Source organism: Embiotoca jacksoni, unplaced genomic scaffold (genome assembly GCF_022577435.1).
Source record: "Embiotoca jacksoni isolate LCO1_2020_lvr unplaced genomic scaffold, fEmbJac1.0.p SCAF_25, whole genome shotgun sequence".
NCBI classification, from domain to species: domain Eukaryota; kingdom Metazoa; phylum Chordata; class Actinopteri; family Embiotocidae; genus Embiotoca; species Embiotoca jacksoni.
Window position 1 is genome coordinate 5,339,405 of NW_027185376.1, and position 23,196 is coordinate 5,362,600.

Genomic DNA, 23,196 nt, shown 5'->3' on the forward strand with positions numbered 1-23,196 from the left:
AACGAGACTTTTGATCATTCATTAATGTTTCGGACTGACATCTTCAAATAATTGAGTCACAGACGGAAGACAAAAACGCAACGTACGATGTTTCCGTACAGGACACGAGCTGCCACAGAATGGATCAACGATGACAAAAATAATGCAAATCATGCTTTCATGCTACATTTCCACCACCACCATCATCATCATCATCATCATCATCAAAACACCAAATCTGCGAATATATTTCAATAATTATTTCAGCTGCTTTTTTGGCACTTATGTTGGCGTTTCCTTTAATTGCACACCCAGAAGTGCATTTCAGTAAGCGTGTAAATTGTTAAATCCTTTTCTACACTAAGCCAAAGTGAGTGACAGCAACTTTGTCACAGCTGAGCACTGACCTGTCCAGCTAATTGCCACGCACTTCAGAGAAAACTTGCCCCTGTGACATTCATTTATTAGGCTATAATTGAAATGAAACAAATTCACTTCCTGGCGTTGAGGTAATGATGGTAATTGTCACAAACAATTTGTCACCTTCTGGTTGCTGGTGTCAGTCATCCTATTTGAATTGATAGAGGTCAATGACTATCTGTCCATGCAAGGTGTTTTTAGTTGATCATAAAGTAGGGAATCACATTCAGTACAGTAGAAACACACACGATACAAGGGGGGGCTGTAGTTTGTGATAATCAGATCTGCATAGTTTAATATTATATTTGGTTTCCTCGTGAAACATGATCATTGTGCAGTCCCTGCTGCTGCTTTGTGCTCTGGAGTGGGCGAGCGACGTTGACAGGCTCCAACCCAGTGTAGTGAAGCTGTCAGTTGAAACGCGCTTGCGCAATTGCTGCGCGGACACATATGCACACACACACACACACACACACACACACACACACAGAGAGAGAGACACGCGGCTCTGTCAGTGTGTGCAGGTCAGCGCTCAAAATCCTGCAGAAAGTGCGCGTATAGGAAAACAGTTCACGTCACAAGTTCCAGCAAGTGGATTTTAAAACCGCAAGTCTTTTACTATTTTTGATTTGCTGGAAAACTTCGGCGAGGATTTACATTTGACTTCTCGACGTGAACATTCAGCAGCACTTTGTCCGCCGGAACAACAACAAAGCAGGAGATCTCGTTCAAATCTCTGGACCACGTCTCGGGAAATATTTGGGCAATTTAAGGCACGTCTGAATACCAAACGAGCTCTTTGCAAACCGATAACGAGGAGTGAAAGCGAGGGCGATCGAGCGCAGCAGGTAAAACAAAAGCAAACACACGACACGCTCGCAGCGGCTCTCCGCGCTCCAATTTTGAACTCGCAACTTTGAGCTCCCTCGTTACTTTTATTTCATTGTTTTTTTTTGCAGAAGTTTTCAGCATGAATCAAACCGCGGGAGCCACAAATGCGTACCGCAGGTGCTCCAAGGGTGGAAAGGTAAGAGAGACTTATTACGAGAAGTTGAGATTTTTGGTTGTAAACGCACGCTGCTCGGCGCAGCACTGGAAGGGAGCGTTGCAGCGATGTTGGCTGTTGGCTGCAAGCTCAGGAGAAGCTTTAGCCACAGTTTTCAGCTTGTTGGGTTACTACGGCTCGTCTGTGCTCCTTTTGGAAGATGACGCAAAATCTGTGCGGATACAGTTTATTGGCTGGAGAAATCAGTTTCATTAAAGCGGGTGATGCTGGTGGTCAGTTTGCAAGCACATTTGGAAGCTTTTGGAGGCCAGAAAAGCTGCTTCTTCTTTTTTTTTTTCATTTTTTTTTTCGTGCACAGTGACAATTTTAATTTTTTAGCAGTTTTTTTTTTTTTCCCCAAAACAAATTGAAAAGGAGCAGATGATTGGTGCTCACTGGCAGCTTTTGTTTTTTCGCGCGGGTTATTTTTATGCCGTTATTTCTTCTGATGCAACTTGACAAGTCACCTGCTGTATACTCTCATATCCAAGATGATCACAGCTGTTTTACCAAGCCTGTGACCCACATTACCAGGCTGCTACTGCTGCTGCTGCTGTGTGGATGTAGTCAACAGGGAGAAGAGAGAGAGAGAGGGGTGGTGGTGGTGGTGGTGGTGGGGGGAGGGGGGGGGGTATGAGGATGAGAGTGGGAGAGTTGAGGTGGGATGAAAGGAGGTAGGAGCAAAGCTGGAGAATGTGGGAGGAAAGAGAGAGGGGGGGGGGTGAGGAGTGAGAATGATAGAGTCTTTCCAGTGAAACCCATCAGAGGCTGAGTGCGGGGGAGCTGCTCTCATTCCCAACACATCTGGCTCTGTCAACATCCACAATCAGCGATGATGAAGTATGAAAGCTTATTTATCACCAGCAGCTATGACATGCCGAACATCCACAGCAGACTTCCCAGTGTTTACAAATATTGATTTTTCCGGCTACAAATATTTGGAGTTGATGTGCATTGATTGGAGCGGTGCTCGTTCCCCTCGTCGGTGTTCAGGACGATGTGGGGAAATGAGCTCTGATGAGTGCGGACGAGAATTAAACCCACACTGTTGCATCGGCGTTGGTTAACTCTGTCTGTTTAATTGAGACCGACAGATTTGTTTTCCTTCTCAGTGTGATGACACGGGCTGTACTGTTCCACGCTCGGGAATCCAGGGAATTGAAAATAAAAAAATAAATGGTCAAAATAAAGTCATGCTGTGAGCCTGCAAAATGCATGAATTTTTAATCATGCCTTTTTAATGGGAGAAAAATGTCAGAAGATGGAACCTATTATGTCATGAATGGAAAAGAAAAGCCTTTTTATTTCTATAACTGCAGTGATTCCTAAATAGGTGAAGGCTACTGCTGTTGCAGTTTCCCGTGGTAGGCTTACATTGAAAAAAAATAGTAGCTTATCTCAGCTAATTTAGAAAAAAGAAAAGAGATTTGTAATCCCGGTAAGAAAGGTGTTAGCTAAAAATGCAAAGACAAATGGCTGAAATTCAGTAAATCAGACTCGTGAAAAGTAGTCAGAAAAAGAAATTGTGAAAATATTAGATAAACAGTTTGAATAGTTGGTGAAATGTAAGGATAGAGTGTTAAAATAGTTTGTTAAAAGTAACAACAGGTCCTGCTTTTTCATTAAAAGTAATGAAAAAAAAAACTGTTTAAATAGCTAAAAGTAATTGCTAAATGTTTTATACCACTCTGAACTTTCTCTGTTGAGCTGCATAAACTTATATTCGTTCATATGACCAACGGCGTTGAATACCATCCAGGTTGAAATCAGTTTAAATGAACCCACGAATGTGGCAGACGGTGTACGAACTTCAGTTCATCGAACCGCCATAACAGACTTCCCACCTGTTAGAAATGAAGATTAGGCTTCAGATTGTTTTAACTTCTCGATGCGCTTCCTAACTGCCGCGTCCGCGGTGTTTGTTTGTTTTACCAGCAGGTTGGTATTATTGTCCACACAATATTTCTGGTGTCCTTTCACTGGCTGCCTGTACTAATTACTAATTCTGGGGCGTTTCATCTCCTCTTACTCATCAACTTTGTGAGAGAAAATAGATTCAGACTAAACAGTTCTCCAGACAGCAAGTGTCCGTTTCATTATCTGTCCCCGTGGATACTTTTAGCTCCCCAGCAGGAAGCTCTGCAATTTCAAACTGTTTTTGTTTTTGTTATTTATTTATTTTTTTTTGTATTTGTGCCTGTTTAAAGCTTTGGTGCTGCAGAAAATGTCTCTTTGATGGGTCGTCTCTCTCTGTGGAGTTTTCTATTTCCAGTCATGTTGACAGTCGGCCACTGAGACATTTCATTGTGGATTAATGACAGCCTGATTAGGCCTGCATGTGTTTTGCGGCCCTCCCAACAGGATAAGCCTCACATGGTCACGGACATCAGCTCCTGACAAGCTTTGACAGGTTTATAAACACCTGCAATGAAAGGAGAGCAAGTGTGCTTTAGAATTACGCCCAAACCAAAAGGAAAGAAAACATCTATATTTAAAACAAGACGTTATTGGACTCCGCAATCCTGCACAAATGTTGTTGTTGTTGTTGTTGTTGTTGTTGTTGTTGGAGGTGTATTTTTGGAACGCTAAATGGAGTCAGTTGGATGTTTCCACTGCAGCTTTATAGGACTTTGGTTGTGTTATCTGTGACACCAACAGTATGTCTCGTCCTTCTTATCACAGAACAGCAGCTTATTTTTAAACCATTTTTTTGAGGCTCTGGGAGAATCGTAGTCGACGCATTCAGAGTGGATTCTCCGCTGACAGAAGCCTGCGTAGACCTTCATGTGGTTGCAGTCGATTTGCGGAGGGAAAACAAAAAGCCGCTCTTTTCTGTCACAACGTCCCCGTGGTGCTCGTTTTTCGTATGATTACGCTATCAGAGAAGAAGTTAAGGCTTTATTCACAAGCCTTGTGGGAAATGTAGGAAGTTACGTGAAGAAGAAGTCGAGTCGTTTTTTTTGTTTTTCTTATTTCTTGAGCAGAGTGTAAAACCTTCTGTGTCTCAGCATCCGAAACGTGAACTTTCTTTGGCTTTTGGTTGAATTAAACAAGACATTTTTAAGATGTAAGACTCTAATAATAATCCAGTCATGCCAGTTTATTTATGTTGCGTAATTACACCCAATATAAAATGACCAAAGTGCTGCACAACATCAAAGAACTAAAACTAATCATAGACTTGAAACAATGAAGCCATTAAAAACAAATTAAACAATAAAACAAAATTAAAAGATATTAAAAACAAGATTAAGTCAAAGCGACACAGGAGAATATACATGAGCAGTAATTAATAACAAACACCAAAAGATTAAACATTTAAATTGGGCCTTATCTTGAAATGCCACTGGGAATGAATATGTTTTCATTTGAGATTTGAATCCTGGAAGTGAAGAGGATCAATCAGATTAATAGATTGTGAACATCATTATTAGATCCAGCATCAATATCTTGTTTAAAAAATACACTCCAAAGGGTGGAATGTTCTTTTTAAGTGTCCTCTATGTGTACCTGATGTTAAAAAGACATTTTACCTCCTGTATTGTTGAGGGGAATCTTACTGAGAAAGAATCCTTATTGCTGCTGTACTTCACATTGTATTAAAGTTCATACTCATGACTCGCGGTCATATTCAGAGCATGCCACCTTAAAAAGAAAGGAACAAGTAAATCCCAAAATAGCTCTCACAGCACATTAAAGTTTCTGTCCAGATTAGATGCGTGCGGTGATGTCGTCGTGCAGGATAGAGAAAATAATATCCTGGCGAAAACAAAACACTTTTCTTTTGGATGTCCTGAATGAAAAGGGAAACGTTATTTATTGTAGTTCTGAAGTGATGAAAATGGTGAAAGAGTCACCAGAGGGCAGTGTCGTACTGCAATACATGTCGGCGTACCGGAGCCCTGCACTGACTTGGTGGACTGCACGAGCACGCCCAGCCTGTTTATTAGGAACACCTGTGCAATCTGATGCAATCCGATACAACTGCGCTGCCATATATTTTACAAAGCAAACCATATTACGGAGGTCGTAATGGGTCACACTACGATACTGGGATGGACAGGATGTTATCGTGGCAGACAAATTGTACTGGCTTGCATCAGATTGCCGACAGGTGTTCTTAATAAAGAGGCTGGGCGTGACACATTTGGATTAGTTCGATGACGTATCTATACATTTTGATCACATGATACTTCAGCATCTCCTCTCTGGTTGAGGTTTTGTAACACTTTTTCCATTATTAACAGTCACTATAGTTACACTTTTTTGGTTTTTGCAAAGATTGGACTAAAACCATATTAAATAAATCTATGATTTATTTTTGGAGACGTGCAGGATCCCCACTGCTCTGAGATCAAATCGGAGCTTAACTTTTGTGTGTGTGTGTGTGTGACTTCTTTTTTTTGCCTCTACAGTTCACGCCTCCCCTTTCTTTTTTCCCTTGTTTCGGTCACAGCGGGCTGGTTTGATTATCTTGGCCCTTGACAGCCCCGCGGCCCTGCGTGCGCACACAAAATCCCAATTAGCTCCCTCCGGTTCCGAGCCATTTGCAACTTCGCTAATCTCCGCATCAGCACAGCGCCGGAAAATCCTCCAATTCCTCTGATTACAGATTCATAATGAGAATATGAAAGTTTAATTTGTGGGACTCGGCTGAGGCAGGGAAAAAAAAAAACAACAAAAAAAACAAGACTGAACTGATTGTCCTATATGCCATGAATATGTATTAACTGCTGCTGCCCAAATGCAAACTGATCGCTCGACTAAACCTTGTCATTTTGGAAAGTATTCGACTTCTGTTCTGTCAAATAATTAGAAATTCCCTGTGGCTTATTTGTGCATCTTATTACCGCATGCATTTTGTCCGGAGGGTGATTTTTAAGCTAAAATTCAATTTTATACAATCATTGAGCAAACGTCAGAATACAAATAACTATGACATGCAGTTACACAGAGAGCAAAAGTGCTAAAGGGATCTTTATGGAGCACAGGAGCTGCGCTGAATGCTATTTGGATTGAGGGGTGGACTCCTTAATTACCGCAGCTTTGTTGGCCAACAGCGGGGCAAACACCAGCACGAATGTGCCAAGTATTGATCCCTGCTCTCATTATGCTGCGGGTCCATTGTAATGTGCAGTTATCACTCTGACTCACTCACTAGAGTCTATGGAAATCATGATTGATTTTTCTCTCTCCCTCCCTCCTCCTGCCTTATTTGCCTGCTTGGTAAACTGGCAGGAGAGATCCAATCTCAATCATCTTCACGCTTTGAATTCCTGTACTCGCGTCCCCTCTCCCGCTCTCATTAGCGCCAATAATCTTTTTCTCATTCTGCTGACTCCGGAGAACGGCGCCGTGCCGTTGGTCAACTCGTTCCTGTACATGGCAGAAGCCTCGGCAGTTCTTCTGCTTTTTGAAGATGCTCTTTCATGCTGTTCCCCAACACATAAAAGCTGCTGTCTGGCAGCGATGTGATCAAGTTTGTCTTGACTGCGTCTGTAAAAGGAAAAAAAAAACAACAACCAACAAATCCACCTTTGTGCCTCTGCTGTATTTGTATGGGAACTTGTTTGCAGTGTACACAAAGAAAACAACATTTGCAGCCACATCTGAGAGCTCTACCTCTGTGAGATGAATAATGCAACACACACACACACACACACACACACACACACACACACACACACACACACACACACACACACCACACACACACAGAGAGAATAGATTTTCTCACTTTTAACAGCAGTCGCTGATGTGTTTTCTTTTTTCTTTAAATGTGTTGTAGATTGCTAATTCTGCTGCAGTAGCATTTCTGTTTGTACCCACTGGCGTGTGCACTTCATCATCAGGTTCTGCAGCGGCGCTCCCCTGCCTCAGCTCGTAGGAAATCCTTGAGGAAAGCAGGAGGTTTTATTACCGTATATGTCAGCTTGGTTAAAAAAACAACAACCAAAAAAAAAAACATGCAAACACGCCGTGATGCTCACGTGTACGCACATTCAAAGGCAGCGCTGCGTCGGTGTCGTTCAGCTGCAGCATCTCAGCTGCAGGCTCTGTAGGTTTTTTTTATGTGATTTTTTTTTTTTTTTGCAGGGGGATGATTGACACTGCGGGGAGTGTAATTGCACGAGTCACTAAGACCTCCCCGGTCCCCTTTTGAGTGAGCGGTTGGCTCGGCAAAATGCTGGGGTCATGACAGCCCATCTGGTGGCGTATCACAAGCAGTCGACGAGGCCCCGAGAGACAAATAGCGGCCGCAAACGGTAAACAGTAGCCGCTGGGTGGAAGACAGACACTTGAGCCATATCTAAAATCACGAGCACATCCGCTGTGTGCCCCCCCCCCGGGAGGCCTCGGCTCCGTCAGACCGGGCTGAACTCGCCGCATCCGAGGGGGACGTCGTGCTGTCAGAGCGTGTCGCGGTGGATCGCAGCAGCACTTGTGCCACTTTTTACGGTCATATAATGCAAATGAGTCTCGACAAAAGAAGGAGTCTGGAGTCAAATATTACCATGTGCTGATGTGCAGGGGCTGCAGAGGTTCTGCAGGTCAGGTGTAAGCTTGCCCTCTGCTGGATGAAAGAGTTCACGAGTCCCTTGTCTCACTCGGTGAAGGAAGTTGGTGCACAATGAGGCATCTGAAGCCATTTCAATTATTGGTTTCAATGAAGTGGTATGGACTTACAGAGTTTGGCTTTAAGGGCCTTTTTTAAACAAAAAAATGTTTTCAGAAAAATTGCAGAGACTGTTTCTAGCAGAAATTATTCTGGCTGTTTTACAGTTAAATTGATAGCCGATAGCATCACTCTCCTGTTTACTAGGGACACAGTGGGACTCTGCTTCCCATCATGTAACACAGCAGGATGTCAGTTTCTATAAATAAACCGTAATTTATATTCGGTTTTCATTGATTTTTCTTTTTTTTTTTTTCCCCGTGAAAGGGAATATAAAAGTGAAGAGCAAAGATACTCTGTATTATTGAGGTGTTTGATAGTAGTAACGTGGAAATCAAGATGAAAAAGAAAAAAGGCCACTCTGTGCTGCAGCCACGCTGTTCATCCTTACACTATAAATCTTAAACCCACGCAGCAGCGCTCGGGGCGGACTCGTGTGTCGAAGGGCCTCGTTGAGACATCCAGAGAGATGTGGACAAATAGAGGAATCTATTGTGCTAGGAAATGTGGCAAAAGGATATATAAACATAACCCACTACGTTATCAAGATTTATAGATAAAAAAAAAACTAAAAAAAAACTACATTAATCTGATTGGAAACCCGGAGATACTATGTCCCGCCCACCGATAGCCGTAACCTGGCTCCACCACAGGCCTGTCAATCAAATGGACACGCCCCCAAAAACACAACCCTAATGAGACACTTGTGTCTCTATTTGAGCATCACAACATGTCACTCTATAGGTTGTCATTGACAACGAGTGCTGAATGTATTATCTCTGTGTGTGTGTGTGTGTGCGCGCGCAGCTGTCAAGTATCCTCTTTAAGTTGAGTGTTGTTAAAACACTCGGCAGACTTTTCTTCTATCATCTCATTAATCATTCTTGTGTTTTACTCGCCGCTGTACAAGGTTTCCACTTCTTCTAACACCTCAGGTGTTGTTGCCCCGTTAGTTATCAAGACTAAATGCAATTAGACAACAAGCGATGTGTTTGCGACCGATGACAGGCTTCGTAATGGGAAGGGGGATATTGCTTTCTATGAAATTAGCTTCATCACATTTATTCTGCCTTCTTCCTTCCTGAGAAAAAAAAACCACTTTATTCAGACTCTTCTGGCTCCTGTTAGAGATTTAGAGGTTAAATTATAACTGAAAAGTTCGATTATAATTTAAATTATTTTATGATACTCTGCCTGCAGTAATATGACATCGTTATTTTTGCCACTTTTAGGGTAGAGTCTATTTTAAAGGATGACCTCTGTGGTTTTATTTTATAGTTTTCTCATTAGCGAGTTCAATCAACTAATAACATAAAGTGTTTTGCAAAGTCACAGGTTGCTAATATCAGTTTTAATAAAATCGTATAAATCATTCGGTGAACTCCAAAAATTCGAACTTGTTCATGATGTAGTTCTGGAACATTTGTGTACACCCTGCATTCAAATCTAGCTTCATGGATGAATTGGGAGTCACAGAAAAATAGAAAAAAAACAACCAGAATGATGCTTTCATGATATAATTTAGGAATTGGAAAAAAGTTCCCAAAAAAACTATATTAATAATTGCTGTTGTTGTTTTAAAGGTCGATCATTTTGCAAATCTGTGGTAAATATTTTAAAAGCAAGATTCACTTCGGTTGTAGTTCCCAGAGCTTTTGAACATGTCTCATGGCCTTCCTCATACTTTACAAATGTAATGGAGTCGGATTGGAAAATGTTCACGTGTTTATGACTCGCGGGATATCTTAAACACGACTCTCCGAGCTTGAATTTCTCCACTTCTGTCCGTCTTCTTCCCCGGCGGGATCCACAACTGTGTCTGTAGCCTATTAAACATTTGAACCTTTCCAGACCGCAGTGACTGAAGGGAAATATGTAGGCTGGCTTTGCGATACTTCACCGCGTACGCGTGTCCATTTAGTCTGCAGAACGATTTTTTGTTCTCGTCTGAAACAAAAAGTTCCAGTCTGACTTTGTGTTTTTAAAAAGAGCCGTGCGACCACATAATCAACCGTGGCGTTCGAAGATGTATCAGTGTTATTGTTTAATATTCTTATAGTATTTCTGATTTATTGTTATTGATCTGAGGAAATTTGGCCCATAAATCTTACTAGCATGCAACCCCCTGACTTGTACAAGCTTCTCACGTCGGTGTACTCGAGGCAGAGGAAATGGGACCATTTGATTTATTCCCAGCGCAGCTATTTTTTTTGCAGTACTGGTTCATCTCTGAGAAAAACCCTCTTGCGTCTTTCTTAAGGAGCCACGAGGGCTCTGTACAAATCTGCAAAAAAACCCGCGTCCACTCCGATTACCCCGTTACCTGGACCCGTGGATTCCATAATTCTTCCCCCTTCTTCATTATAGTCCTAAGTGTGTTCTGGGGAATATCTAGGTCTTTGAAATCCTTTTTATATCCCTCTCCTAAGCTGAGCCTTTCAGCGGTAAGCTCTCGAAGACCTGATGTTAGCTGCTGGTTGCCCATGCGTGTCTCTGACGCTCACGCAGCAACAAAGAAACCTCCGGGTCAAAATCCCTTAATTAGAATCACTTCACTTGATTTCAGGTGAAAGTATATCAGCTTTGCACATGCTTTGAATGTAATCAGTTAAGCCCCCACTTTTGGGTTTTAGTTTCCAGTTTTGGCTTCTTTCTTTTTTTTTTTTTTTTTGTGTGCTTTACGTTGCTTTTAAGAAGAAAATAGTTCACTTTTTTTGGTTGTAGGTTATTTTTCTTTTTAAATTTAAAACATTAGAAAGATGTCCGATTTTGTGTCGCTGCATTTGATAATAAAGGGATTTCAATCACGACTTTTAAAAGGGGATTTAGGCCCGTATATGTGCTGCACATAATGATTTAAACTAAGACAATCATTCGGCCTTATCTGGCCTGATTGCTTGGCGCTCCGCTGGCTCGGCCATGACTCTACATATTGTTTTCCCGAGCTCTGTCCTTGTCTTGCTGCATTTCCAATCTACTCGCCTTTATTGAAATGTATAGCACGGCCACTGCCACAGCCCATTTTCATATAACCGGTTGAGGCAATTTTATTGACTTATAGCAAAAAAAGAAAAAAAAAGCCGTTGCATAACCGATCGGCGCAAGTCTCATCTGTCCCCTCGTCCCTGGCAGTTAAAGCTAAATGATTTGTTGTGTTCACTCCCATGGTGCTCTACATCGCCCCTGAAACAAGATGCTGCTCCCCTTGACAATGAACACTCACCGCCTGAACATAAACAACACTTTTTATTGTGCTCCAGTCTGCGGCCTTCCAAATCAATGCTTTGTAAATCATCCTCGGGAGGCATGCAAACACAGATTCATTCTGCGCAGCCAAAACATCTACGGACACGCTGGCACATTAATACAGATGGATAAAGAGCACGGGGGCCAATGCCATGTACTGTCAGCCAATAATAATGAGTGCTTTTTGTGGGCGAAAATGGCAGGGAGTCTGAGAGATGAGGGGATCAGTGAAGCCATCGACCATCGCCTCTGCTCAATTCTAAACCTGAGCCATCGTTTAAGTGCAACAAAAAAGCGTGATGCTTTCTGAAATGGCAACAACTGCTGAACCTCACCTCGCTGCCTGTTTGTATTAGTTTCCCTTAATGGTTTTTTTGGGGCCTCCAGAGACGAGTACGATCTAAAAATGAGCAAGCAAGTGGTAGACAACAGCAGAAAGTGGGACAGATGCGCAGGTGGAGAGTAAAGCCTACTTAGCCCTGTCCTTTAGGTTAGCCTGGTTTGGGCTTAAGACGCAGACCTGCAAGTGGCTTACGAGCTTCCCCCGTCTGTTGAGTGATGCTCTCCAGAAAGCTGCTGCCTCAAGGACAAAACTTTGAGCATCATTAACTCTTCTTTTTAATGCTGAAGTTAATATATGTCTTAATGAGCCCGCTGTGACACCAGCACCCCGGAGTTTAAAGTTATCTGCCACTCTTAACGATGTTTAGCATGTCAGACGTCATCTTCACTTTATATAGCCGGGCACTAATGTATCGGTGATCTATAAATGTCTCGTTGCACAGTTGTTTTTCTTTATTGTTAATGGTGGATTCTGGAGTGCATGCACATAGTGGCAATGATGCAGATTACAGATACTGGAAACGCATACCAGTATTGTGTTGTTATATATTGTCATCATTTCACATTACCTGTATAACAGTTAAAACTTGGATTCTGACTGGACGCTAACGGTTAATACAATTTACAGATGTCCCCTAAACGCCTCACTTGCAGGCTAGTCATAGAGAAGCCTCTCGTCCCCACTCAGCACTTGCAACTCATAGATTAAAATATGGTGGCCTATTGTAAGATTTTCTTGAGTTGAAACTTGAGTAATTTGATCTACGTGAGCTTGTGTATGGGAAAGGCTTTATTGGCTCTTTCACACTGATGAGATTTACTCCTTGGGTTTCAAAATGTGGCACCGAATAAAGGACTTTTTTTTTTTTTTCAATACTTGATTGTATTGAAGAAATTCTGCTATTTTCAAGCGCATATGTAGCTTATGCAGGACTATTTCTGAGTGCAACCCGGTAATTTCCTGGAGTGTAGAGTAGTTGAATCCCACACAGGTTAAAAATAAAAGGCCTCAGATCTTTACTGCCATCAGCACTTTCGTATTGACCCTACACGCAGATATTTTGCTGCTGGATTTCTCTGCAAACTGCGATTCAAAGTGATCCACCGTCACTGATTTTCACAGCAGGCTTATGTCGGGCAGGCTTGCATTTGGCATTCTTGTATTGCTGCACTGCAACAAGGGATGTTTTGACTCGCACGAAGACCTTTTAGATGTTTGGGTATAAAGGTGTCGTAGTTTTACACCATTTTGTCCCGACTGACCATATTAATGCAATTATTGTTGTTCCAAGTGTCTCCCGATGTATTTTCTTTAATCTGTAATGTGTGTTCACTTTTTTCTCTTTGTGTAATCAAGTTCCACCTTGATTTATTATCTTCACATGCGAACACGCACGTTTTGCACACAGATCCCGTTTTACAGCGTTATTTACCAGACGTTTCCCCATTTTTCTGGCGTGTACACACAGGCGGTGTGTGAGATGGGACACTAATTTGCATTCTGACAATGATTTCTGGTGAGATTACACCAAGCTGATTGATGGCCACGTGGTTGCCCCAGAAACCACCTTGGGCGATGTGATATGACTCTCCCGTTATCAGACACTATAGCATATTCCTGTAGTCAATCTTCCCAAATGGGCGTTCTCAGAAGATATCCGCCATCCGTGGGCCTTGACTGGTAATGAAAGAGAGCCTTTTCCACTAGAATTTATGAATGCAGTTCATTTCAAAGCCGAAAGAATTACAAAGAGATAAAGTTCCATTATTCACTCATATAGACAAGAGACTGTAAGACTTTAGTCTGGACACATGATGGCAGAATTTGGTGGTTTTTTTAGGGAATCAATTCTATTGTTAAATCATAATGTCGGATGGATCAAGATGGAATATGTATGCATAAAAAAAAAGAAGACAAATGGAGCACACCAGGTTTGATCAAAAACATTCAGAGATTGTTTCTTTGGTTTCTGAAGCATTGGCTGGCAATTTCACAAATTTGACACCAAATGTTACGCGTGTTTTCTGCTCTGGTCCATGGTGAAATTGCAAAATACTTAAGCGCCAAGGTCACAAAATTCCATACCAACACAGGTGCTGATGTTGTTCAAGCGACAAAACTTGGAATTCTTACTCAAGAAAGTTAATGCTTCCACACGCTCCATGCACATTACTGCACTCCTCTCCGTTCGTGCACAACAGGAACATTCAAACCTACACAACATCTGTCAGGTGAACCGGAATATGTGGCCTCATCACCCATCGGTGTTATACCTATGGGAGCAAATCCCTGCAGCCAGCTTCCAAATCCTTGTGGACAATACCCATGGTGTTTGGGTTTCCAAGTACTTTTGGCCATGTGGTGTACAAACAAAATATATTTTCCACATGAATTGTGTTTGATTCTCCCCTGCTTAAAAAAAATTAAAAAAAAATAAAACCTAGGCCAATCGTTCACACCATATGTGATGGGAAATTGTGTGAAATTCATCAGCAAAATGGGAGAACAGAAAGTGCTGAGAGATTCAATGGGGCTGTAGCTTCCTGATGGATAAATGAAGCGTCCAAGCACGTGCAGGTTATACAGCGAACTCCACCGCGCCATCCATCAGCCTTAATGGTTGTTAGCATTACGGAGTAACCAGGTGTAATCATTTTTACAGGCTGTTGACAGTATGGAAGGACTTGTATGTAAATGTTGATGATTGCTGATTCTAACAGGCCGTCAGAAGTGTGAGAAGGTGCAAGTGTGTTTTTCTTCCATTTACACTCGCCGTGTCTAATGTACTACAGGACGGTGAACAGGAGCCGCTGAAGAAACATGATTATGAAAAGTTTGCTGACACGGTTGGCAACTGACAACTGTAACTAAGCATGACAAGGCCAAGGAGCATGAAATATAACCGCATTAGTTTGTGTTTTTTTTTTTAAAGTTAGGTTAAAAAAAAAAAAAAAAAAAAAAAAAAAAAAATCCCATGATGCACTTAAGTATTTCCCCAATGTGTGTAAACTTCTTTATACTCAGAAGCTAGGCTAACATTGGCGTGTTTCTCTTTCATCCAATTGAATTTGCTTACATTCTTGCAACCCCAGCAAATGTTAGTCTTTCTCATCCTCGCAGCCCTTCTCTTGTCCCATTACAAATACTGAAAATATGAACAAAAATATAAGCAAAGCACATTACATTTTCCCCTTTATAATACTCTAATTTCTATTTCTGTCTTCTACCTGGATTATTACCTGCTGACGATGGTGATTTATTCATTTTTTTTGTTATTTTTAGGGGGAAATATACCTCCGGCCTCAGTTTAATCATGATAATACCATAGTAGGCTATCATCTATGTTTCCATTAAGTTCATATTGTTCAAAATTTTTGAGTCGTAATTAAAATCATCAATCGTCAGTTTCGGAGGGCGTTTCGGCCCAACAAATGGAGCGACAGCTGTCATTTCTGTTCCTGACTGCAAATAAGAAGCTTGTTTTTTTTTTTCTACCATTGTCTGAAATAATGGAATCCTTATTTTGAAAACAACTAAGACTTTTAAGTGGTACTTTCTTATTTTCGAGTGCATATGTAGCCTATACTGGAATGGCGAGTTTGACAGGTGTAGCAACAGATGTATGAACAAATGGTCAATTTATATTAAATAAGAAGCTATTGACTGACAGTTTTTAGTGAATAATTCTTACCTCTGAAAATAATGCATTAAACACAGCGGGGAGCAATTGTCCCATCTGTTTGCTCTCGTTAGTACAAGCCTACGTGTCAAACCTAACTACTGCTTGCATTAAAAGTTGCAAAGGCTTCATTGTCAAGGTCAAGTAAAGTCCTCTTTAAAACACTAATTGCATATCTAACCTACAGTGTCTCTGATATATTATCGTATATAAATCAGAGAGAATAGGCAAAATGATAAAAAAAAAGAAGAAAAAAAAGAAAGTCAAAACAAAAAGTGCACGCAGGCTTTGATTTTCAGTTCTCATACTTTGCTCGACTCATGTTCACATCCTTTTGAACTGCTCAAGTGTGAGTAGCCGGAGCCAGCTGCTGTGCTGTGGGAACTCATCATCCGTCCCTGAGCGGAGCAGAGCAGGTTAAAGTGATGAATCTGATCCAAGTTCCTGACAAACGCCTGCTGTTCAAGGCAACTGTTTCATTAATATTCAGATGTGCTTACTGGCTCTGTCATGGGGTGGAGGGAAGCGAAAGTCCCCCGAAGTTGGAAAATAATTGCGGTAACTTTTCCATTTTGCGTTGCCAACTGCCACTGAAAAGGGACCGTCTGCATGGTAATATAGTTTACAATTTACTGTATGTCATAGTTCATTAGGATGTGAGCTCCCGAAATATGAATTTAAAAGATCACTACTCTTTTCACTTGCAAGACCTTTCAGCTGAGATTTAGCGTCTGCGTAAAAGCTCAAGTAAGGAAAGTAAAACTTCTTTTACAAGCAAACGAAAAAAAAGAAAAGAAAAGTACACATAGCAGCAAAAACATTGGCATTTTTCTAACCAAACACCACATTAGTTCACGATCTTTCCAGCTCTGTATGTGGCAGTGATACAGTCCAATATACCTCCGGCACAGAAGCTGCAAGATTAATGTGCACTTTACATTCCCGTGCGCTGTTTTTTTTTCTCCGGCCTCAGAATTCGTTAGACGTGGCAACGATTGCTGTGACAGTCCGGGTCGCGGAAGGTCAGCACGAGCCTCTTATCTACATTATGGAGCTCCACGCCAGCGGGGAAGTGCACCCGCCATTTGTTTGGAGAGAAAAATTGTTCGAGATGCAAATCAGTTGATAGTGCACTGAAATAGTTGCTTCCCGCTGCTCGGTAATGATTTTCAAATATGTCTGGTTCACTCATCACTTTTAACCTATGGCTAAAATGAGCCGCATTTGAACTCGAACTTACTTCGAACCTTTTCTTACCGCTTTCTCGAAATGATAAAAATCAGTTAAAGACGAAGCCAGTTCTATCAGGAAAGGATTTAGTGGCCGTCTCGGTTTCCTGGATTCAATTTAGTTTGAGGGTGATATTGCTGACGGTAATTTTATTCCTCTTTGAAACTAGTCCAGTATCTCTCGGGCTGTCATTAAAAGGGCAAAAGACAACAGTGACAGCAGCATGGAGGATATCATGGCATCAAGTAATTAAGTTGATAATGAAACCATCGATTCGTCCTGCGAAGGTCTCGGTTGAGTTTATTGTGCTGGGTGACTGCCGTCACCAGAATGAAGCTCGTTCTCTGGTCTCACTCCACTGAGGATCCAGGCCAATCAATCCTGGATTTGGGCTAGTTTTAATCACTTTTGTCTAAAAGGCTTCCCGGCTCGTCATAGAGGCTTGGCTTGGACGCCACCCAAGTCCCAAAAACACTGCAACGAATATTCGCACACGTTCAGTTGTTCTGTTAACGCTCCGCACTCACGCAGTCACTGTAACGTAAAGAATGCAAATGCCACTCTATAGATTGAGCGTGTACAGGCATTACCGTTCTTGACTGCCTTGAGGGAACAGATGGGTTAACAGAATGGATAAACTCGTGCGTGAAGGCCCGATCATCGGGTCTTTTGCTTGGAAAAGTTGCTTTGGCTCCGAGTTCGTGTTTACAGGAGTCGTATGCAGCGACAGTTTGGTTTATACTTGTACACGAGAGTGCCGTTATTATATCGGATGATATCTTGGCAGGTGTGCAATCTGATGTGCGCGAGAAAGCTGCGCGTCTCAGAATGACATCATGTCGGCTGGTTCGAGGCCAGAAGAACGCACGTCCAACGCTCGTCCCGTCCCGACACGACCGACGTTCACTTTGTGTAGCAAAGCAGAGAGTTGAGGAAGTTGAAGGTTGAGGGGGGTCACCGGGCTTTTCGAACGCGGCATGTCATTTTCATGCAGGAGACCGGTATTTGCCCGTTTTACGTTTGCGTGGGGTCACCCGACCGTCACTATATCGCTTAACAATTTGCCGTAACCGCAAACTTTTCCTCCAGCTAATACTGTTGTTGCCACGCGCCGATATTCCAGCAAGAATTTGAAAAGAAGTCGCCTTTGTATGTCGTTTTTTGCATTTATTTCTTTGTGCATTCATTCGCTCGTCTGCAGGATTGAACGTCACAAACGTCGTCGATATCCCATGCGCCGTGTCTCCGCGGCCGTTTTGATTTTGGCCGGCCGTGTACCGTAGCTAACTCTACGCCGGAGTCGGGCGGCGGCGGCAGCCAGCACTCCGGCAGCACGTTTTCTCTCCCCAGCAGAGCTCCCATGCAGCCCCGTAGCTTTGGCAGCTGTCTGCTCTGTGACAGTCAACTGCTCCTTTTTTTTTTTTTTTTTTTTTTTTTTTTTTTCTGTGGAGCTTCACTGCGTTAAAGCACTTAGCCATCCCTGGCCGACCATTTTCTCGGAGAGTCCTCACATCAGGCAGCTGCCGTCTGCCTCTGCACGGCCAACATTGTTGTTACAGATGTCCTTGGCCGCCACTCACCTGTACGTGACGAATTCCAACTTGGCCCCGACGTGTCTCGTCGAGGAATAAACCGCACGGGGGGGGGGGATTAAATATTGCGTACGGTGTGCGGTGCGGGGGCCAGCTCGTGGGGTTGGATGGAGTTTTATTTGTCACGTTTGATCCATAAACCCTGATTAAATGTGGAGCCTGCAGCAAAGCGTAGCTACTCCTTAAAGCATCGCAGACCTCCGCGGGGTTGTTGGGAAATCAGTAAAACATGCAGACGCGGTAACAAAGAAGCACAGCCAGCTACCCGTCTCTGCAACCGCTGCGTTCTCCCTCTGTCAGCAGTCCAGCTGGTGTCGAGGGAGCCCGGTGCCCCCATTAGGTTGTTTTGACAGTCTTATCCACAGTAATTAATACCAGGCACTTTTAAATGAGATTTAAGACGTGCTGTTTGTGCTTCCCAGCTGGGGGAACCTGCTCTCGGTGAACTGTGAGTTTAAAACACTCGGCTCCCTCGGTTGCATCATCACTGTACAGCTTTTTTTTTTTTTCTTCACTACAGTAAACATTAAAAGTCTATATTCAGAGGTTTTTCAGACCGTTATTGATTTGTAAACTTGGAGAGAGAGAACTTGAGGTGGCCTCCATCTTAAAAGCTGTGAATACAAAAGAAAATGGGTAAAGATAGCTCAAAATATATTTTCACCACACTCTGGAAATACAAAATGTTCGAGTCACATGATGCTGTTGAACATAATCCACGCTAATTACATCTATGTAATTATTCTCCTTTTATCTATGCCTCCTTTGTGATGTGTGCTGATTTTAATAAAAGGAATCAGTGGGGGGGGGTAATGTCATTGTATTCGCACATTCATTATAATTGAACAGCTCTATTTCACATGCGATAAACAAGACATTTGCAGTTATGAGGACGGCACATAAAACTCTTAAGTTTTTAAAGTTGCCGTTTCATCATCTGACTTTGCAGCCACTGTGCAGAGAACAAGAATAATCTAAGTGGTGATACTGTGGCTGTTTCAATACTGTGCCTGGTGGTTTTTGCCCTTTCATTGTTTTAATAGAAGTAATGCAGCAAGTTCAAAGCTTTATTCTTTTTGGCTCTGTAAATTTAGGACATTCAATTTTAAGTCATTGTTGCTACTTTTAGTGGAAACTGAGGACAAGTTTGTTTACTTTTTCAACTCTTGACCCCTTCAAATGGCCAAATTTCTTTTGAAATTCATTTTTAAACAAGTATAACTATGTAGTTATGAAGTATAACTAAACACAAAGGTTGTCATAGTAAAACAACCTGATATCTTGACAAAGGGTGTAATATACCTGATAGTCCACTAGAGGATAGCAAGCACCACATGTTTGCTTCGTGTCACATTTTTGCCGCACGGTACCCCGAAAAATCACGTGGTTAAGGTTACGCACCAAAACTCCATCGGTTTAAAAACGATCCACGTCGGCCACTCCTGAAATCGATACTTGGCCTCCTGAATGAAAAATCCACACCTTACACCAACCACCATCCCTGTGACGTTCGGCACGATACCTCCGTCTAATGACCGCTTTCAGGTGATGTTCGTTCCCAAGACGACGCCAAGCGTCACAAAGACAAGCTGCCCTCTAGTTGACGGCGGGTGTATTGCGTGCTTTGTCGCGATACTGCGTTGAGTAAAAAAAATAAATACGCATGCACAGATCTGCTGTGTGTTTGTACAATAAGTGTGAATAAAAAGTATCTCAAACAAACTTTTCAGTCCCCCAAAGTCGTTCATAAATCAACCAACATGAGTCCGCTTCAGATGATGAGTATCTTTTATAAATAAGGACAGGAAAATGGTATCACTGAGCCTCTTCTTTAAACAAGGAGGACAGATAGATTTCCATTCTCTCAAAATAACTTTGGTTATTAATAGTTAATAATTCAATTAACCTTTAACTATAAAGCATTAAAGCCTGGGACTCATATGGTAGTTTTAGAGAGCTTCTAAGTGTATTTTCCAGAACTTTCTTTTTAACTTTAGCCAAGCTTGGTCTTCTTATTTGTTAAACTTGGGAAAAGTTGAAAAAAAATTAAATCTTATTTATTCAATAAAAAGTCAAAGGAACGTATTTAAACAAACTCCCTTGGAGCTGAATAACTTTCTTCACCTTTCTTCTTTACTATAGTGACCGCTCACATTTATCTTCCCACCCGGCTTCAGAGGTCTCAACCCATAGGTTGGGAACCACCAACGTACAGACACAACAAGACTGACACCGGAAATGTTTGGTCACTTTGATAAGACTAGAAGTGGATGATATTTTAGTGCCACCAAACCTCTTGGTGCAGCCAAGAACACACAGGATGGTCGCCAGAGACTGTGAACCTTTATGAGATAAAAAGTCCATCGTTCATGACAACAAAACTGGGAAGCGTTTGAACAGACAGACGTGCAAACCTGAGAATATTTATAAGTGCTCGTTCATGATCGCTGCGGCTTTTTTTTTTTTTTTTTTTTTAATGACCGTGAAACACGTAAATGTAGCACCAGCTGAGCGTGGAGACTGTTTCTCACCAGCCATCATCAGTTTACGGGCTGTCCGTCACGTTTTCAAATCTTTCTCAGCAGCGGGGACTGAAATGCACCGACTGCCAAATCCCCCCCCCCCCCCCCCCCCACACACACACACTGACGAATGTGGAAGAAGGATTTTTCTGTTTCTCTGAAATTAAGAGAACGACTGATCCTCTGCGCGTCTCCCAATCAGCTCCAACTCACCTCCCATCTGCGCGTTAATTTCATTTAATCTAATCAGACCTATCACTCTATGATCTGCTGATTTGTGTGCACGGAAAGGAAGAGATCTGCCGATGTGCATTTTCTTCCACCGGGTGGGGGGGAAAGCCCACGTTGTTTTTTTTTTTTTTTTTCTTTTTTTCTTAATCAATCCGTGAGGTTGTAAGCCCACCCATTTATGAACTGGCTCGCTATCTGAGGGGGTCTGGCTTTGGGAACTGGCGGGCACGGAGAGCTGACAGACGCTGTCCAAAAAAAAAAAAAAAAAGTCCAACAAATTCAACCTTACGGCAGCAGATCGGAGAGAGAGGAGGACACACACACAAAAAAACAATGAAGGAAAAGAGTCTGATTGAGACTGCGAAAATGCAGGGCAACGTCATGGTAAGGTGGCTTTTCTTCTTTCTTTTTTTTGGGGGGGGGGGGGGACTCGTTCATATTGCATGACGCGCGATTAATTTCCTTCCTTATTTAAAAAAAAAAAGAAAAAGAACAAAAAAAAAAAGAACAAAATGTGTCGCAAGTGTCCCGTTTCCGTTATCCGCACGCTCTTTCCACGCACGTCCGACGCCTTTCATGTGTTTACCGTTTCCTCTTTGTATCTGTTACAACCCATGTGAGCTGATTTCTACAGTTCACGCCCTTTTTTTTTTTTTTTTTTTTTTTTTTTTTGGGGGGGGGGGGGGGGGGGGATTTCACGTGTCCGTTCCTGCTTGCGAGTACAACCGATCTAATAACGGAGTCAGTGAGGACGTGAATCCCCAGTTAAAGGGAGTTGGAAAGTTAAAAAACAACAATGTTATGGGGCTGTTTCATAATGACTGCAGAGTTTTGGGCTTTGTCTCCTTTTGCCTGGTGAAGCTTCTGAGGGCAGAGGTAACCTTTTGCCCAAGGAGGGTCCCATTAATATTTTACTGCATCTAAAGCTGGGAGGTGCAGGATATATTGCCCCGGCTTGTCCTTCTGCTGGGAGCTCTGTGGACGTATGCATGAGGGGAGTGAATACCAAGTGTCCTTTTGGCGGGCTCTTTTAGTTGTTAACGGCCACTATTAACGCCTCCTTAAAGCTTTTGTTTTGTTTAATTTACGTTTTTTTTTTTATGATTATTTTTTTTTAATTTTTTTATTTTTTTATTGTGGTGCATTAAGACATTATTTCACGCCTCTGCTGATGTTGTCCAAACGCGACTGACTCACTGAAATTCTCCTCAGACCAACTTTGTTCCCGGGCGGTTCAAGTTTCGACGGTGATTTTTCGATTTCTTTATTTTATGGCTGAGCAAGCGTCGTCGCTCTGCGAACACTCGGGGGCCATCTCTGAAGATGTGGAGCACAGCTGTGTGGAGTCAGGCTTTTCCTTCGCCGAACACCGTCTTTCCCGCCTCCCTTCCTCCTCCCCCCCCTCCCCCCGTGGCCTAATTTTGTGCAGAGTGTGTTTATCTCTTTCATCCTGGCATAATGAAAAGTAAACACGGGTGTATTTTGGTCAGTTTCCATAGGAGAAAGTCACTCCTTGCCAAGTGAGATGTAAAGTGATTTTTTTTGTTTTGTTTTGTTTTGTTTTCATTCTAATTGAAGCAGCACACGTCCACGGGCAAAAAAAAATAAAAAAAAATCTGCCTGTCAGCACCTCTAAATCTCACTTATTAAGACATATCCTGCGGAATAAACAACGAGTGGTGATTTTTTTACTGGGGTTTATGTGCAGAGCTACTTCTTTGCAACCATATTGCCCCCCCCCCCCCCCTGAAAACCTGGAGGTTTGACCTTCAGTGGCGCTTCGGTTGCCGTTTTGTGGGTCGCTCTTTCACCGAGTGACGCGTTGCGGTCTCTCTGGTCTGATCTACAGGTGGTGGCAACGGATCACAGGAGACTAAAGGCCAGTAAACACGGATGGAAGTTATGCTGGATTTAAAACGCCTGAAAAAAAATGGATCCTTGCATATCTTTTATGAGAAAGTTCAACATGTTTTTTTTTTTGTCATTGCGATGTTTTGATGTGTAAAACAAACCAAGGAAATTCACCTCGGGGGGGGATCGTTAGCATCTAGGTTACTCGCAAGAAACTGTCTTCTTCATAAAGTCCGTCGTTAAAGTGGAAACCCCTCGAGAGATCATCCGTCCTTCTAAAAACGGAACAAAACTTTAGATTTTTCCAGATAATACCCGAGAGTTGGAGCAGCGACGTTTGCAGGAATGCCGTGAACATGCGGTGAAACTGTCCTTAGTTTTC

The 23,196-nt window shown here is 42.4% G+C and overlaps 1 protein-coding gene across 2 annotated transcripts in view; it reads left to right on the top strand.

Annotated features, from left to right (window-relative positions):
- Positions 1 to 980: 980 nt before the first annotated feature.
- LOC138204480 (A-type potassium channel modulatory protein DPP6-like) overlaps positions 981 to 23,196 on the top strand; it is a 188,967-nt gene continuing 166,751 nt past the window's right edge. The window contains exons 1-2 of one of the 2 annotated variants that reach the window (XM_069159778.1): positions 981 to 1,247; positions 1,359 to 1,426. In XM_069159778.1, the coding sequence (XP_069015879.1) occupies positions 1,370 to 1,426 (57 nt within the window). In that variant the 5' untranslated portion in view covers positions 981 to 1,247; positions 1,359 to 1,369. Of the gene's footprint in view, positions 1,248 to 1,358; positions 1,427 to 21,164; positions 21,348 to 23,196 lie in introns of those variants that run through there. The other variant, XM_069159779.1, reaches the window with a different exon arrangement.